General features: G+C 42.4%; 1 protein-coding gene across 2 annotated transcripts; it reads left to right on the top strand.

Annotated features, from left to right (window-relative positions):
* Window positions 1-4,089: 4,089 nt before the first annotated feature.
* ubap2a (ubiquitin associated protein 2a) lies at window positions 4,090-16,524 on the top strand. 2 transcript variants are annotated; one of them, XM_026168544.2, is made up of 27 exons: window positions 4,090-4,218; window positions 6,021-6,158; window positions 6,465-6,542; window positions 6,708-6,818; window positions 8,923-9,085; window positions 9,173-9,253; window positions 9,337-9,400; window positions 9,773-9,870; window positions 10,040-10,098; window positions 10,194-10,264; window positions 10,414-10,573; window positions 10,688-10,958; window positions 11,081-11,385; window positions 11,591-11,817; window positions 12,022-12,307; window positions 12,697-12,736; window positions 12,860-13,034; window positions 13,304-13,355; window positions 13,643-13,961; window positions 14,084-14,175; window positions 14,291-14,341; window positions 14,455-14,548; window positions 14,627-15,043; window positions 15,146-15,250; window positions 15,324-15,391; window positions 15,479-15,670; window positions 15,773-16,524. In XM_026168544.2, exons 2-27 carry the CDS (start codon window positions 6,063-6,065, stop codon window positions 15,866-15,868), a joined length of 3,771 nt encoding a protein of 1,256 aa, XP_026024329.2. In that variant the 5' UTR covers window positions 4,090-4,218; window positions 6,021-6,062; the 3' UTR covers window positions 15,869-16,524. The 2 variants fall into 2 exon arrangements, with proteins under 2 accessions (XP_026024329.2, XP_026024330.2); XM_026168545.2 differs by lacking the exon at window positions 4,090-4,218 and adding an exon at window positions 4,380-4,756.
* Window positions 16,525-17,134: the final 610 nt, after the last annotated feature.

The following is a 17,134-nucleotide window of genomic DNA, read 5'->3' as shown; positions in this document are numbered from 1 at the left end:
TAATGTGCTTTTGTGTTTTGGGGGGGTTGTACTTGACATAAGTACCTAGAGGATTTCCTCTTGACGTAAAGGGTGCAGAAAGGTCACTTACTGCAGCAAAAAAAGTTAAAGATAAAAACGATCAGAACTCATGAGATTTAGTGACAATATTTAGTAACTTGTTTGTGCCAGCACAAAATGCAAAAAGGATAACTTGTGATAGAAACTGAAATTTAAAACCTGAATTCTCAATGAACTCCTCGTGAGTTTTGGGGAGAAGAACCAACAGGACCAAGCAGTTATAGAGGATATGCAAGTAATGATTAATGAAGCACTGCACCTACAGACATAGGAACAACAGGAAGAAATGCAAAGAGATGCAAATATCCAAGATTTTAAGAAGAAAAATACAGATTTGCAAGTATTTTACAAAGAAGGACAAAAACAAAACAACAACATTGAAATCAAGAAACAGAAAGAACACCTGAAGGATCCAAGGACTGCATAACAAAGTACAAGAGAGAAACACTGAAATGCAGGAGGAGAAGCGAGGATGGGCATAAACACTTAAAGATGCTCAGTGTACACATGGAGAGGAGGAAGCAGGAGTTATAAGCCATCTGTAAAAAAGTACATCAGAGATATGAAGACATGCACAAAGCAACGAAAGTAAGAGCAATATTAAAAAAAGAAGAAAGAGCGTTAAGATAAAAAATGTTGAAGCACAGACAAAAGATCCACAAGAACTGTGCTTGAAAATGATAAGCAGCACTTTGCTGCTTCTTCAGCTCAGTCTGGACAAGAGTAGCCGCCTCTCCCTCCACCCTCTCTCTCCATTTACCCTTTCTCTTCTTCTCCTTCCTCCCATCCTCCTCCATCCTTTATTAACCCTTTCCCCTCTCTTCTTCATCCTGTCTCCCTTTGTTTTCTTTGAAAAAAGTTTTCCCTTCCCACTCTTGCCTATTGCTTATTCATAGGGGATTGTTGTTTTTCCCCTCTACTTTTTATTCCTTTCTTCACCCTCTTTTGCCCTTCTACCCTTCCATTACACTTTTATGTTGTTCTTTTAATTTCCTCTATAACCCCCAACATGTTTCTACGTCCTTGTGAACAAAGGGTGGGGAGATCACTAAACACAGTTAATCATATTTCTACATATCTCTGCCTCTCTGCATAATGTGTTAAGTGTATAAGAAAGTTCAGTCATATGATGTATTTGCTTAAAGCTATGTCAACCAGTCATGCTGATCATGTTGATAGCAATAAGCAAGAAAAGCCGAACAAGTTAAACTGAGCTTTACTGAACGTGACTCCCTGTGTTAAGATGATACAGATAGATAAGGGTGCTAGTGGTTTCATTCAAGAATAAATCACCTTTATTAGAAAATAAAAATTCAAGAAAAGACTCACTTTAATCATTTACCTTGATTTTATTATGAAATACATGCATTAGTGTTTACTCATCCTATTTCTGTGGCATGATAAATGGCAAATGAAGAAAGTACAAGAACAGGAAAGTGTATGCAGAAGAGCCTCTGTGATTGAAATAATGTCACACCTAGAAAACGATGGGGGACTGCATCAAAGAACCACACCAGGTGGCACTCTTGTCAGCTGTTAGAGACTTGTTTGCTTGTGATAGTGTTAAAGGACATTATCTAGGTTGCAGTTGGTGGTTAAGTAAAAACATGTAGTAAAGCAGGCAGAGATGATGAAGGATGATGCAAATGGATGTTTTCCATTCCAGACTGGATTGTTGTGCAGATTTCACTATAATATTCAAAAGAAGCCTCAAGTATGGCTGGCTTGTTCTTATTCCTGTAACTTGACTCTTAACCCTGGAAGTATTGGCAAAGCTTTATAGAATCCTCATACATGAGCGCTGGCTTTTCAGTTTTTCCAGCATTCAACAGTTTTCATTTTCACAGTTTTATACTCCAGCAGACTCCAGCCAAGCCAAAACAGTTATTTTTCACCACTGAAGAAGCAGCAGCAAACGCTCTATGGTCCTGGTAGGTATGGCAATGGTTTGCCATTGTTATCATGATTGTGCATCTATGGTTAATTCCATCAAGACAGTAAAGCTAAATTAAAAACAAAGTTAAAAGGAGCCACTAATGGTTGTTCATTTGTTGGCTATGATTGTGAAATAAAGGCTCCTATATATATTTGACATTTATTCCAGTTATTCACTGTACATTAAGTTTTACTTCAAGTTTTAGCATCTTTCTTACCTTTACTCCAGAGTCACTTAGCCAAGTCAGGCATTGTAGCTTTAAGGAAAACCATCACTAGAACCCTGCAAAGGACTGGACTACGAGGTTGCAGACCAAGAAAAACTCCACTTCTGCAGGTGAGACACCTTCAAACCAGACTCAAGTATGCTAAGGTCAATCTAGAGAAAGATTATGCATAGTATAAAGTGTGTCCTTTGGCCAAAGAAATGCTGCTGATGTTTAGAGAAAGAAGGGCAAGCAACCCAAAGAACACCGTCCCCACAGTGAAACACAATGGTGGGAGTATTATGGTGTGGAGATGCTTTAGTCAGTCTGGAACTAGGAATCTCGTCAAGAAATAAGGAATATGTGTGATGAACTGAAGACCAAGGTCCATGCCAGAAGACTGTCAAATCAGGAGGAACTTGAGAGAGTCACCAATGAAGAATGGACATGTTCATATGGGGGGGATTATTTACCCTCAGATCCTGAGCCCCCTGTTACTGTGCGTAAATACACAATGCTCTTGTTTTTCTACAGGCTGTGTGAGGCTGATGGAACTTATGAAGTCAATTTTGCATATTTTAAGAGTGATGCATTAATCCAACACACTAACACAGTCAAACTTTGCCATATTTGCTATATTTTGACGGATTCATGGTATTTATGGGTGTGACAGAGAGAAGTAAAAAAAAAAAAAGCAGACAACAACAACAAAGTACATGTAAATTGCTCTTTGTGCGCACTCCTGAGACATGCATACACGTTTGAATTCTGAATTAAAGTAGGCGAGAACTAAAGTAAACAGGCTAAAGTAACCTACGGGTATTATTAATGAAGGGCAGAAAGGGAGACAGCTGTAAACACTCAGCGTTTGGATTAGGTGAAGTGTTACAGGACAGAGCAAAGGTTTAGCACTGTGTTCACAGCTATCAACCTGTCACAATTACGCACTCTGATAACATTTCCCCCTCTCATTAAAAAGAAATGAACTCTCAAGCTTTGACGAATATCACAAACAAAGTAACATCTGCTTCTTTCAGCGTTAAATTGAGTGTTAGGCAGTGTGCAGCAAACCAGTAAATAAGGGTTGTGTGAGTCATTTAAATATTTTCCTCTCAAATTTCTGTGCCGTTAAAGGGAAACTCTTACAATTACACATACAATAAGGCCAACCACCAAAATACCTGCTGTGCCAGTAATAGTTATTTTTACAGCTCATGTGTATTTGTAAGATTTGCACTGTTTAAGATTTTCAGTCAAAAATCGTTCCATATTGAACATAAGTGAAGTCATACAGCTCAGTACAAAACACCACACTCGTGTAGTTTGCTTTCTTCTTCTAATATTCAGCAGTGAAATGTCTGTCAAAATGCTGTAATTAATGGAGCTCAAAAAGATCTACAGTATGTCTAGATTGATGTCTGAATCTAACTTTAAAAGACACCATTGCAAAGAGGAACAGTTTGCGTACATGGCACAGTGCGTAAATGCGCATATGGATGAATTCTGCCTCCACATTAGCTGAAAAATGAGAGATGACGTTAACTCTGTGAAAAATGGCAAATTGAAAATTCTCCAGATAATAAGTGAGGGAGAGAAATCAAAATCAAAGAAACACAGGCAAGAGATGTAAGCAATGTGAAAGTGCAGACGCTTTATGCCCTTAAATCCAGCCTTACATTTGATCACTTTCGCTCAGTTATAGCTTAATAATGTAAACTTGACACTCTGGCGAGATTAATGCCTTATAAACAAATATGTCAAACGTGTAGGCGATTGGCAAATATCATTGCACTTATGTACATTATCATAGCATTATCTGATATACGTAACTGTGTGCGTCTTCAAAAAGCACACCACGATTAAAAATCCAGTAAATCTGCGTTTTTGCTGGACATCGCTGATGGTAAAACCTGAGAAGTTTAGTTGTGACCTGGAGACGAGAGATGAGCATCCACCGCGGCACCACGCGTCACGTGATCATCCTGTCTGCTGCTGGCCGAGTGAAGCGTGTTAGCAGGTAATAAAAACATATTTTCTTGCGATTTTCAACTCAGGTTTGTGTGTTTTCGGGTATTTTAATTACGTGCTTGTTGTCTTTTTTTGGTGACGCACCGGGTCGCTGGCTTTTCTGTTTCGTTTTCTCGAGGTTGTGAAGGATGTTTTTTTCGCAATTTTTCTGTTGTCTTGTTTCCCGGCGAGCAATGTCGGGATGGGATTGTGCTTCGCTACGAGGCCTTTGCTTTAGATTTCGTGTACCTTTGTTGTTAGCTTGGTTAGCGTCTAGTTTACATGTTTGCGGCACGTCTGGTTTAAAGGCAACTGTCATAACATGGCGGTGTGGACCTTTAAATGCCTATAAAGCTTAAAGAAGCCAGTTAGACCGCCGTTGGCTATCAACTTGGACCAGATTTAGATAGCATCGTTAGCTATCCGCGATCCCACTCCATCGTTTGCTCACTATCGACGCTACGGTCTCAGCGTTAGCAAGCTGGTAGCTAACTTCAGTTCTTGCTAGCGAGGACAAAGGGGACCATAACACCAAAGGCACAAAGTCGGTCAGTATTCAATCTAAAACGATGCTACGTGAATCTGATTTATTTTTCAAAGAGCGATATGGGATGTTAGCCGTTACCAAAGTGTCTCATTGTTAAACTCGAAATATAAGTAACAGCAGCGGGCTAATGTTAGCATTGGTTCAAAACAACCCTCCGCTTCCTTCGTTACTGGAATAATAACCTGTAGATAAATATAATTTAGACATTTGTAAACAGATATAAGTTAATGTGTATAAACACGGGGCTTCGTGGAACTTGTCTCTGATTTGATATTTCTGGTTGCCAACATAAATATAGTAGGAATTGCGAAATACTGTTAGTGGATTATTGTTTTGTTATCGTTTGTGGCCATGACTGTCGATACCCGTAATTGCGATGTAGTAATATTTTTATCATATAGTTTTTTATTAAATATTTTTATTATATATACTTCATATATTCCCAAAGTCAGAAATATATTTATTTTTTCTTGCTTTTTTAAAAGCTAAAATTCCTTTTGAAGCTTGGTCGTCCTTGTGCGTTAAGCTTTGTTCAGTCCAGTAGCCAATGGCAGCTTTGTATTTGCAAACGTCATTCAGGCACTTGCTATTGTTCTCTGACATAAAACAAAGTGGGAGAGTGGGAACATCTGTAGTCGTCCTTATGATGGACACTAGTGAAAATTCACTGGTAAACGTTGCAGTACAGAGTACTGAGAAGTCACATTGGCCGTATGCTTATGGGTAAATAAAGCCCTCCTTGTGGAAGTGATTCTGATACTGTTTACTATGTGCTTTTAAAAACATGTTAGCTGGTGCCAATGTAAAACAAGATCTATATTGCACAGGACTATAGAAGTATAGAGAAGAATTCAGTATTTCACTGCAGAAGTTTGGTGCTTGGAGTGTGTACAACAAATTTGCTTTAAACTGTCTAGAAAAGCAAGGGGTGTGGGGTCAGGGTGTGTAGTGTTTGTTCTGCCTCGCACACACAGAGTTCTGTGCTGTTTGTAAGAGGACACTGGGTTGCTTTCCCTCCTTGACCCAGATTTTCAGCAAAGCTGTTGCGTCACCAGGCCAACTGTGGGGCTTACAGCCTCCATAAGGGGAGTATTCATATTTGTCCAATAAGGCTTAGGTATACCCACAGCACATACTTTTGGCATTCGGACTTATTCAAGAAAAATAAAAACAAACACTGACGCTCTATTCTAGCAACACAGTAACTGCAGTGTTATTTTCCTTTCCGTTCACTCATCAACACATGTTGTGTTTTCCTTCTGCAGATTTTTCTATTTTGTACATACAGAGTTTTGTATATACTGTATATGATGAGCTCGCTGGGCGGCGACAAGGCCCGGAGCCCTCGGGAAAAAGCGCTGCCAGCTTCCGCTCACACATCACAACCACAGAAACAAATACAGGTGAGCCACTGCATACCTAAAACCACAGTTCTTTGAAATGCTGACATTTTAAGAGGAAAAAAAGCAAAAAAAAACAAACCCCAACACAACCATGACAAGCAATTTATCTGATGATCAGTACTGAAAAGTATTTTCTTTTGTTTTGATTGCAGCTTCACAATCATGCACTTTATATTGTGACAATATAAAGTGATTTCAGACAATTCAAAACAAAACAAACATTTGAATTCATTCTCTTTATATTTCACATACTTTATTCCTCATTTTTCTCTTGGTAAAAGCTGTCCAATTGTTTCTGTGTTACAGGCTACTGCTGAGCAGATCCGGCTTGCTCAGATGATCTATGACAAGAATGATGCTGACTTTGAGGGCAAAGTTAACCAGGTTAGTGACCCTTAAGTAGTTGTCAGACTGTGTGGGGCTTATGTCAGACTCTTAGGGAGAATCAGGCTATGTTTTCATGTTCTTCCGTTAATCTACATTGTGCAATTTGTTTTTATCATTTGACATTACTAATCTTGTTTTCTAATGTTTTCTTTTTTAACCAAGCTGATGGAAGTGACGGGGAAAAACCAGGATGAGTGCATGGTTGCGCTCCATGATTGCAATGAGGATGTCAGCAGAGCCATCAACTTCCTCCTGGAGAGCAACACAGACATGGTAAATGACAACTTTAGGTGAAATAAACTGAATAAATGCAAAGTACACATATAGAGCCTTTAATCTGCTTTTGACTGTTCATAACAGCCTCTGTTTGATGGTTTTTGAGATGTATATATTTTTTCTTTTATTGAGAAAAAGTTGCTGAAACTTTAAAACAAATGAAACATGAACATTTTGGTGTCATTTAATGGCATCATCAGGGTTTGCTAGCTGCTATCATTGTGTATACTCAGGCTGTATAGTGAAATGTTCAGTACTGTCACTTTCAAATTTTCATGTACTCTTAAAGTGGAGTGTGAGCCATTGCTCTGGATTTGAAGAGAACCTTATTGGTTAAAATAGAATTTAAGTAGTGTCATCTGAGCTCTGTCAGATATGCACATATCCACTAACATCAGTCTCTAAGCTGCGCTGTGTCCCTGTGAATACTTGTGTGACTTTTTTTTTTTTTAAATCATGAACTGTTGTACAAAATTTTTCTTGGTCTTCTGTTCCGAGCGCAAGGTCAAACAGGCCACTAAATGCCTGGCAAGCACTTGGGTGTTGTGTCTGAACGTCTCAGCAGATTTGAAAAATACCAGCTGGCTCAGATGTTGAGGAAAGACTGTCAGGCTCGACTATCAGTATTGTTTTTGCTTTCATGGAAGCCCAAAAATAGCAAATAGCTGGTTTTCCATCTTACCTGGAAGTCTCTACTGTAATGCTATCATTGTTACGTAATCTGAAACCTGTACTGTTCACTATGTCATAAAGAAAGAGATGCTTCTGAAACATTTTTCTTATGCTGTAGGAGTAGTTTCACAATAAGGAAAATTGTTCTGGTATTTATTGTATTTATTTACACGTCACTGCATAGGGGTGGTCAAAAATCGTCAACATCGCAGCTTTCTTTTTCATGTTTTTCAGTGCCCTCTAATATCTGGCATGGCATGTCTTGGAGCAAAATACACAAGTTCATGTTGGGTTACCATTAGGCCTGTGGCATATCATATCATCTGCTATAATACGACAAAAGTGCCATATCACGGTACCAGTGATATGAGGACGCCGTGAATTAGGTTTCCCAGCATGGACAAGCAGACAAGCTCAAACATGTCTGACAGTGAGAGGCTTTTAGTAAGAAAGGGAACTACTTTGGTAACTTCCAACAAAGCACAATGCTCTGGCAAAATACTCAAGAAAAAAACTGTTCCCGCTAAAGGTGGGAACAACAAACTTGTTTCATCACTTGAAGCAAAAACATACCATTGAGTAGAATCAACCTAAGAAGGCATGTGTGACTCAAAAGTAAACAAACAGTTTAACCAGGCATAGCCGGAGCACTCGCTAACTGCACTCCATTTGACGGGAAGAACAAGAGGGGATTGCGATTACTAATTCAGTTAAGTGGTGGTGAAGGAGGGCTGTAAGCAGCTGATTAAAGAGCTGGTTAAAATACCTAAAACCTCAATTGAAAACACTACCTAGGAGTTACCTTTTAAATTGGGCAGTCTGCCATCAGTAGCTCATTGGAAAAGGATGTAAAATACCCTACATTTTATTCACAATAATAATTGCTGCTGTCTGCAGCTGCAATCACAGATAAAATGTTATTCAGTATCTTTTGTTTTGTTTTGTTTTTTTCCTTTTTCCTTTTAAATTAAAGCTGCTTTTGAATGCTTCAGTGCTGGTATCTTGTTTTACCCCACCATATCTCTTTGATATGGTACAGGTCTCCATCCCATCCCGGTGCCTCAGATCCTCCTCTTCTCTTCTTCTTCCTGTTCCTTCCTTTTGTCTTATTACTACCATGGGGGGCAGGGCTTTTAGTTGCTCTGCCTCTCAACTTTGGAATTCCTTACCCCCTGACCTCAGAAACATCACTTCTTTCCCCCGTTTTAAGTCCACCCTCAAAACTCACCTGTTCAAGATAGCCTACTCTGTATAACTTCTCCATGCTCTTAAACTTTGTTTTGTTATTGTGTTCATTTCCTGTTTTTATGCTTGTCTTATTTGCTCGGGTGTTTTGAAATAAAATGTATTATTATTATTATGTTATTAATCCAGTACTGTTTATTTAAGGTGTCATTGTTTAATTAAAAAAATCCTTTTCTGTGTTCAGACCTCATGGGAAACAGTGGGAAAGAAGAAGCCCTTGGTGAAAGAAGGCCCATCAGAAAGCAAGGAGAACAAGGAGAACCGGGAGAAGAAGGGCGAAAGGGAGGCTAGCAAGGGTCGTGCCACTGGCAACCGCAAAGGCAAGGGGGCCAGTCGGAGCCGACAGGGTAAGGAACTTCAGTTTTTCAATTTTCAGTATTGTTTGTCCTACTGTTCATGTTAGTCACTTTTCTTTTTTGTTTCTACATACATAGCACGTCCAGAGGAGAACGGTGTTGAGGTGACACCAGTGGACAAAGGCTCGGATCGAGGTCGGAGGGTCAAAGGTGGAAGAGGTGAGCAGATGCACCAACACAGCACTGTCAATATAGCGAACACTTGAGGGTAAGTTGTTAACCTTTGTGTGACTATCACACAGGATCTGGAGTTCGAGGTCGAGGGAGAGCACCAACAGGAAGCAGGTTTTCAGCCCAGGGGATGGGGTATGCTCGAACACACACACACACACACACACACACACACACACACACACACACACACACACACACACACACACACACACACACAGTTTCATTCTTCTAAGAGTTTTAGGTGAAAATTAATACGTTTTCAATGAGAATGAAGATGTTTCATTTAGAAACTAACAGGATAAATGCATTCTGACAGAAATCTGAAGGCCAAGCAGCCAGGAGGGGGAAAAAAGCCTGTTGTTAAGGTTTTTTAAAACCCTGTAACTATGCACATTCTCATCTGGCAGTATTTTCTATTACTTCTATTACTAGAAAACCACTTTTTGTGTGTGTGTGTGTGTTTGTGTGTCTGTCTCAGTATTTGTCTCCTTAAATCTTCTCCAGGACTTTCAATCCTGCTGACTATACCTCAGAGGCTCGGACAGGGACCACACAAACAGAGGTTTGGGACACAACGACCAACAACAGCACAGATGGAACAGGTGAGCTCAGGAGAACACACATTCACATACAAACAGCTCATGGCTTATATATCCAGGTGTGTGCCCACAGAGCAGACAGGACCGTTATCCCTATCAGAGTTTGCATACTGCTTCTTGTACACCTGCTTATTCTGTCTGCACTTCTCACTTATTACTGGTTGTCCTCTAGTTGCCTGGAGGAATACTTTGGAAGACTGGGCAGCAGAGGATTGGAGTGAGGATGTTAGTGTGAGTTGACACAGTGTCACACATTACAGACTGGTAGTAGCAGGTATGTTTTGATGGTGTAACAATTGTGTGTCTGTCTTTGTGTCCTTCTGCAGCTCTCAGAGACCAAAGTGTTCACCTCCTCATGTGCACCTGCTGCTGAGAACCACATCACCCCTGGGCAAAGGTGCGTAACTTTATATTTTACACTTTTCTTGGGCGGGGGGGTCAAGAATTTCCTGTTAAGAGATGTTATATTAAATTTTTGCTTCTTCTTCTTCTTCTTTTTTTGCTGTAATATATTTTCTAATTGGCTGAATGGACTCTGTCTGTTAGTCTGGACCTCGCTTCTCTGCTGCAGAAGCCTGTGGTTGGAGCAAGAGAACCACCTTCTTCTTCCTCTCAGAGTCTGGTCTTTACCAACTCCCATCATCACCAGCAGCAGCCCCACAGCCGCAGTGCCACCAGTAGCACAAGCTACGCACATGCTGCTCTGGTAAAAATACACTCTACACTCCTTCTCATGTCACATGGTCTTTGATCTGCCATGTGTTGTACAGAGATCCAGAAACAAAGATTGATGACTCTGTTTTCTCCTCTTCTGTGCCAGTCATCAGTGCTGGGAGCTGGTTTTGGGGACTTGGGCCAGGCTAAAAGGACTCAGGCCAGCCCTGGAGCTCAGATACTGGAACAGCTGAAGGGTCCTGGCTTGGGTCAGCTTTCCTCATCCCAGGCAACCCCTCCTGTCAGTAGCCAAGGAAGCAACACTTCTATTGGTCGACTGCCAGGCCTGGGAGCACCTGTACCTCCACCCTCCTCCTCTAGCTGGGACATGAAGACTTCAGAATCCAACACCACCTCACTGTCCTCACAGTACAGCCGTAGGTGTACAAATGGAAAAGTGGTGCTCACTTTTTTTTTCTTTTTTGTTTATTACATAAGCATTTATATTCACTTATTTCAAATCTGTTCCCGGCTCCTTCTGGTTGTTGTGAATCCGCAGGTGAGTTTGGTCTGCAGCCAGAGCCTTCTCTTGTGCTGAGTCAGCTGGTTCAGAGGCACACGGGCCCCTCCTTGCCTTTGGCGCGTCAGACGAGTCCACAATCGCAACAGCAAGCACCATCTGCTTCAGCCTCGCCTGCTCCCCAACACACCAGCACTCCAGCACAGGCAGGCCCGGTGATGGCTCCTGCTGGTGCTAAACTTCTTGCCCCGAATGCAGGGCTGGACCCTCAGGGCAACAGCACGACACAGCAGCAACGGGTACAGCTCAAAGGCCAGAAACGAAGGATACCTCCCACGTCAAAGGTAAACAGATAGCAATGGCCTTAAGCTCTCAGATAAATACTTAGTTACTCACGAACCTTATGGCCCGCATGGGGTTTTATTTTTATTCTTTTATCCTTAAGTGTGCTGTTATTATTAGAATTTTAATTTTGAGTCAAACCAAAGTCATCAGTTTTACACACTTTATATCCAGGTGCTAAAACTTGTTTCACTTTCTTTCTGAAAGATCCCATCCACTGCAGTAGAGATGCCAGGCTCAGCAGATGTTCCTGGACTGAACCTCCAGTTTGGAGCGCTAGACTTTGGCTCGGAATCGGCGTTGCCAGAATTTGGAGTCGTGGATAATTGCGTGAGTGCAGCATCGAGGGAGTCCGCGTCGGCCCCTGCCTCAGCACCACCTGCAACAGGACCGGGGGCACAGAGCCAGACGAGCCTGTACTCTAAACCGCTCAGGTACTGTGTCGCCTCTGATCAGTTATTAAATCTTTCTAAAACAATGCAAGAGCGACGCATTTAACAAGATGTATCCCCAAAACACTGTGTATGTCAGATACTGTGTAAAAGATGGATTTAATCATAGATGACTCAGAATGGAAAATGGTACATAAAGTTTTAAACTGTCAACCTATCTGTACTTTTCATTTTGGTGCCTTGCAGTGAGTCACTGGGCAGCCCTCTCTCGGTGGCCCTGTCTTTGCCCCTCTCCTCATCAGAGCCAGTTTATCACTCCTCCACAGTGGCTTTGCCGAGTCTCACCTCCTCATCGTTAGGGACCGCAAGCTCAACCAACACTCCTTCCTCCTCTTCAACAACCTCAACCACCTCCGCCTCTGTACCTTCCTCATCTCCCTTCTCCACGGTGGGGGGGAGCTATGATGGGACCATGCCCCCTCACACAAGACTGGCATTTTCTCAGAACAAAGAGGCCACGGGGCCAGTGATGGTGAGTAAAAGGGACTAATGAGCAGTAGTTCACAAAATCTGTCCTCAAAGGTGGTAATCTTTGAATGGAGAGGGGGGATAAATTAATCTTTGACCATTTTCTATCTTTGAGGTCATTGGTCATCAACGCAACCAGACAGTATTACTTCCTGTTGTAAAAACAGTGTCACTCAGAAATTACAGGTCATGAGTCATTTGCTCAGTCTCATACTAACTTCCTGTCAAACATGATAAATTTGTTTAGGGTTGATTTCCACTGTCTTGCCAAATAATGTCAACTCTGAATTGAATTCAAGTTTTGTTGATACAGTGTGTTTGTAGATGCTGTAAACGTTCTTATCTGTTATCAGTGAATGAAAACACAGCTGCTCTATATTTTCTTACCACCAGAACGGTTTGAATGGTGTGAGGACTTCTGCTGCTCTGGACAGTGAGTTACTTTTGATTAATTGGTCAGTTGAATGCATATTTGTTGCTCTTTACAAATGTCAACATTCTTCATTTGGCTAAGCTCATTCAGGTTATTTACACGATTATGTACTCCCAATCTCAGCTTCATCAGCTTCTTCTACACCAAAACCAGAGTCACCCTCTATGAACATCAGCACCAACGGCGCCTCAGCTCCTTCCTCCCATTTACCGTCTACCATGCCTCCACACAGCTCCACCACGCTCTCCGGCCTGGCAGCGGACCTGCCCTCAGTCAGCCAACTCAACTCACTCAACAGGTGACACACTTACACACACAGTAACTTAGTATAGCTTTAATTTAGACATTTGTGTTCCCTACTCCGAAAGAGAATACATACTGTTTGGGTACCCGTTACCATCTGCCTGCTGTTTCTTCCAAATGGTTGAAAGATTTTTTTTTTCTCAGTGTGTCATCTTTAAAAAAACAACAACAAAACAAACGAACAAAAAACCAACCTCTTGACTTGTAGTGCCTCCTTGTACACTTGCTAATGATCACACATTCCACTGTGCCTTCCCTCTGCAGTCATGTCAGCAGTCATTCCTCAGTTTCAGCTCTGGGCTCCAGCTCTCACACTGTAAGTACCTGTTTGTTCTCTGTGTGATTTCCTCTGCAGCTTAATAACATGGAATTATAACAGGCTGATGTGCCAAAGTCCTAATAAAAATAAAGCCAAAGTAGGCTTAAAAGCATAAATGTCTTGATTATTTGGGGAGGGGATCCTAGGTAAAGGACCCCCTGCCATCTGGGTGTCTCCAGTTTAATAACCAGTATAGGCAGCATGCCTTAAGAAATGAAATCTGCAGAATAAATCGAATAGAACTACTTCAATTCAAGCCACTTCTTTTTTTTCTTTGTCTACAGTACACCAGTGTTGACAGCAGCAATGTGAGCTCTCTGGCTCCCTCATCTGGCTCTTACACGTCATCCCAACCCACAGCCTCAGCACTCCACTCAGCCCACAACAGCAGCAACAGTAGCAGCAGCATCAGCCACCTGTCCAACATGCCCAGCATGGGCAACAACATGAGCAGCACAGTTGGCGGTATTGCTGGTACGAGCGGACTTCACTCAGCTGCTACCGCCACCAGCAGTACAGTACTGGGACTTGGCTCCAATGGAGCTACTGCCACATCCAACCTCTCTGCTCCAAGGACTACACCCCTGCTCTCCTCCTCCACTGGTAATGCATTAAGGGCATTGTTTTCACCTATACCACTGGCTCCATGATACCACCTTTTTAAGTGGCTCTAATTGGAGCCCTTAGATGTACATTAAAGTAAATGTGTGTTATTGTATTGACAGGTAAAGCTCCTCCTAACCTGTCCCAGGGTGTGCCTCCTCTACTGCCCAACCAGTACATTATGGGCCCGGGGGGGCTGCTACCTGCTTACCCAGTAAGTAGACCTTCTAAGATCCAGAGTCACTTTTGTGTGCTTGGGCTTTTGTATTTACACATGCAGTATTCTGTAGGATGTGTGACTGAGCCTTCTTGTTTTTTGTGCCTCACAGCAGATCTATGGCTATGAGGACCTGCATATGCTCCAGTCGAGACTGCCAATGGTGAGATGAATTGTTACGCTTGTGGGACAACTCTTTGTTTGTCATCTCTTTAGTGCTTGTTCAGATTTTTAGGTTGTCGTGGATCCTCTCCTGATCCTCTTCTCTTCCTTTAGCCCTCTTTGCAGGATTACTATGGAATAACATTCCCTGGCCCCGCAGCAACTCTTTCCGGCAGAGACGGGAGCCTTGCCAACAACCCTTACTCAGGTAAAGCACCTTAACTCTTGGCTGAAATCCTAAAATCCGGTGTTTATTCTCACTTGACTTCTCTCCTGTTTTTGCTAGGTGAAGTCACAAAGTTTGGCAGGAATGACTCCACCTCCCCAGCTCCCCCCACAAGCCTTGCGGCGCCGCAGCCTCCCCAGGCTCAGAGCCAAGGACAGAACCAGGCGCAGCCTCAGCCTCCTCAGGCCCAGCCTCAGCCCCAGGGCCAGCCACAGCACCACAGCAGTCAGCAGGCCTTTCTGCCGCCAGGCTACAGCTACACAGGCCTGCCTTACTACCCTGGAGTGCCCGGTGCCGTACCTAGTGCTGCTACCTTCCAATATGGCCCCACCATGTTTGTTCCTCCTGGAGGGCCAGGACCAGCTTCGGCCAAGCAGCACAGCATGGGCCTCGGCCTGGGAAACCCTTCGGCTAGCCCCTTCCAGCAGCAGACACAGCAGCAGCCCAGCGGCTATGGCCAGCACACCTTCAGCTCAGGTTCCTAAAAACCGATGCCAATGCCTGTCAGCACTGGCAATTCGAGCAGGGTTGTTACTGTGATTTGTTTGACAAGATGAGACAAGATGTTTTCTTTTCCAGGGTACGAAGAGCTGACAGCAGGGCCGGCGGGAGTGGAATACAGTAAAGGGTACAACTCCTCTTCACAGGCACAAGCCAAATCTGCTGCTACTGGCCCCGGGAAAGGTACAAAGAAAAGACACTGTTGCTAATTTGAATTTTTAAAGTCCAAGTTTTAATTGTACTGTTTTTCTACCAGGGGTCTCAGTGACATCCAGTAACTCCGGTGTGCCAGACATCAGTGGAAGTGTTTACAATAAGACCCAGGTGACAAATGTCAGCTGCACACCCACCCTGTTGTGTTGCTGTGCTGTTTGTGCCTTTACTAATAAATCATCTCTTCTCTATCTGCAGTCTTTTGATAAGCAGGGTTTCCATGCAGGAACCCCTCCTCCCTTCACTCTGCCATCAGCGCTGGGGGGTCCAGGGCCTCTGAACCCTGGAGCAGCTCCTGGAGGCTATGCACCTGCCCCATTCCTCCACATCTTGCCTCACCAGCAACCACACTCACAGCTGCTGCACCACCATCTTGCTCAGGATGGACAGGTACAGATACTTCCCAGCAGTCTCCTGGGTTTCATCTTTGTCACTTCATACATGTTTATCTGTTTTGGGATGTTTACCTGTTTATTTATGTTTGATGTTCAGGGTGGTCCGAGCCAGCGCGGCCAGTCCAGTAGCCTGCAGCAGAAGAGCCAAGTCAACAAGTCGGGCTACGGCAGCTCCCCTTACTGGGCCAACTGAGAACGACTACACCTGTGATGTGTGCGTGCACCACACCAGTATATCTGACTGACAAGATCATAGAGGGACAAACGATTTACAACACAAGCTAAAACACACACACTACCACCACCCCCCTCCCCTTTGCTCTGTATATCCCCTTTTCAAATTTATGGCTGTTGTATGTAAAATATATTTATGTATGTATTTATACAGTATATATGTATTGGTAGGACATAAAATGTGGTTTTCTGCATTTTTTTTATTTTGAAGGACATTTTATTTCAAAATAATGGAAAGATGAGAATGCTAAATCATGGAGATGAAGATGGTGAATATACTTGAACACAAGCATCTTGTGATGTGGATTTTTTTTGTATGCATACATGAACTGAGAATGATGTACATAGATTATACCCATCATTTTCATGGCAAAAGCCTTTTTTTAATTTTAGAAGAAATATTTTTTTTGTAACTTTGGTCTCCCGCATCTGTGAATCCTTATATCGAGGGTGACTTGAGTTGATAGCTACTTTTCTTTTACCCCGTTTCCTTCCATTTGTCTCTCATTCCCTGACTCTTACTAGTTGGTTGGCTTGACCAGCCAGGCCTTGGATTTGATGTCATTTTAACATTGGTTTAATCCTTGTTGTCCAAATTAAAATTAATGAACAGTTTCTATCGATCTGGCATCAGTATTTGCTTACTACACTTGGAGGTTATGAATTCAGACTGATACTTGGAAAGTATGACAACAAAGGACTGTTGATGTGTAATCAAACAATGTTGCTCAGGGCTAACATTTAACAGGAAGTATGGGTATCGGCACCGTTTGAAGCAGTTCAGCAGAAACTAAGCATTTTTGTTCCTTGTTAAATAGATTACTGATCTTACAACACAGTGGCCACACTCTGTTTTGACTTTCAGCAACTTTGAAAGTCCACAACGGTTTTGCCACTGTCCAGACCTGCGCTTACAAAAGTGCACCCTGTATAAATACACACTGCAGTTGTTTCAGACCTAAAAATTTAATATGCTAAGATCTATAGACAAGAGTACATCAGATTTTCTTCTTGCATTAAGTTATGATTAAGCTTCAGTTAGCCTCTGCACATAATTGCCAAAAACTAGCCTTTCAGAAAGTCTGTGCAGGCATGACTATTTTAGTTATGTCAACAGTCCACACGAAAATGTGGACTAGCCTCGATGAGCAGTGGTGTATTGAAATGTGCCTGCCTCCTCTCCATACCGATGAGGACATTCAGTACAGTGACTTTTAAATGCCAA

This window comes from Astatotilapia calliptera, chromosome 5 (genome assembly GCF_964374335.1).
Source record: "Astatotilapia calliptera chromosome 5, fAstCal68.1, whole genome shotgun sequence".
Classification (NCBI taxonomy): Eukaryota; Metazoa; Chordata; class Actinopteri; order Cichliformes; family Cichlidae; genus Astatotilapia; species Astatotilapia calliptera.
The sequence above is the reverse complement of the archived record's forward strand: the minus strand, read 5'-3'. Positions and strand labels throughout refer to the sequence as shown.

Coding starts and splice junctions, on each gene's coding strand:
- ubap2a (XM_026168544.2), top strand. CDS start 6,063: ATGATGAGCTCGCTGGGCGGCGACAAGGCCCGGAGCCCTCGGGAAAAA. Junction 9,086..9,172: donor GGCCAGTCGGAGCCGACAGG/GTAAGGAACTTC, acceptor CTACATACATAG/CACGTCCAGAGGAGAACGGT. Junction 13,035..13,303: donor CAACTCAACTCACTCAACAG/GTGACACACTTA, acceptor TTCCCTCTGCAG/TCATGTCAGCAGTCATTCCT.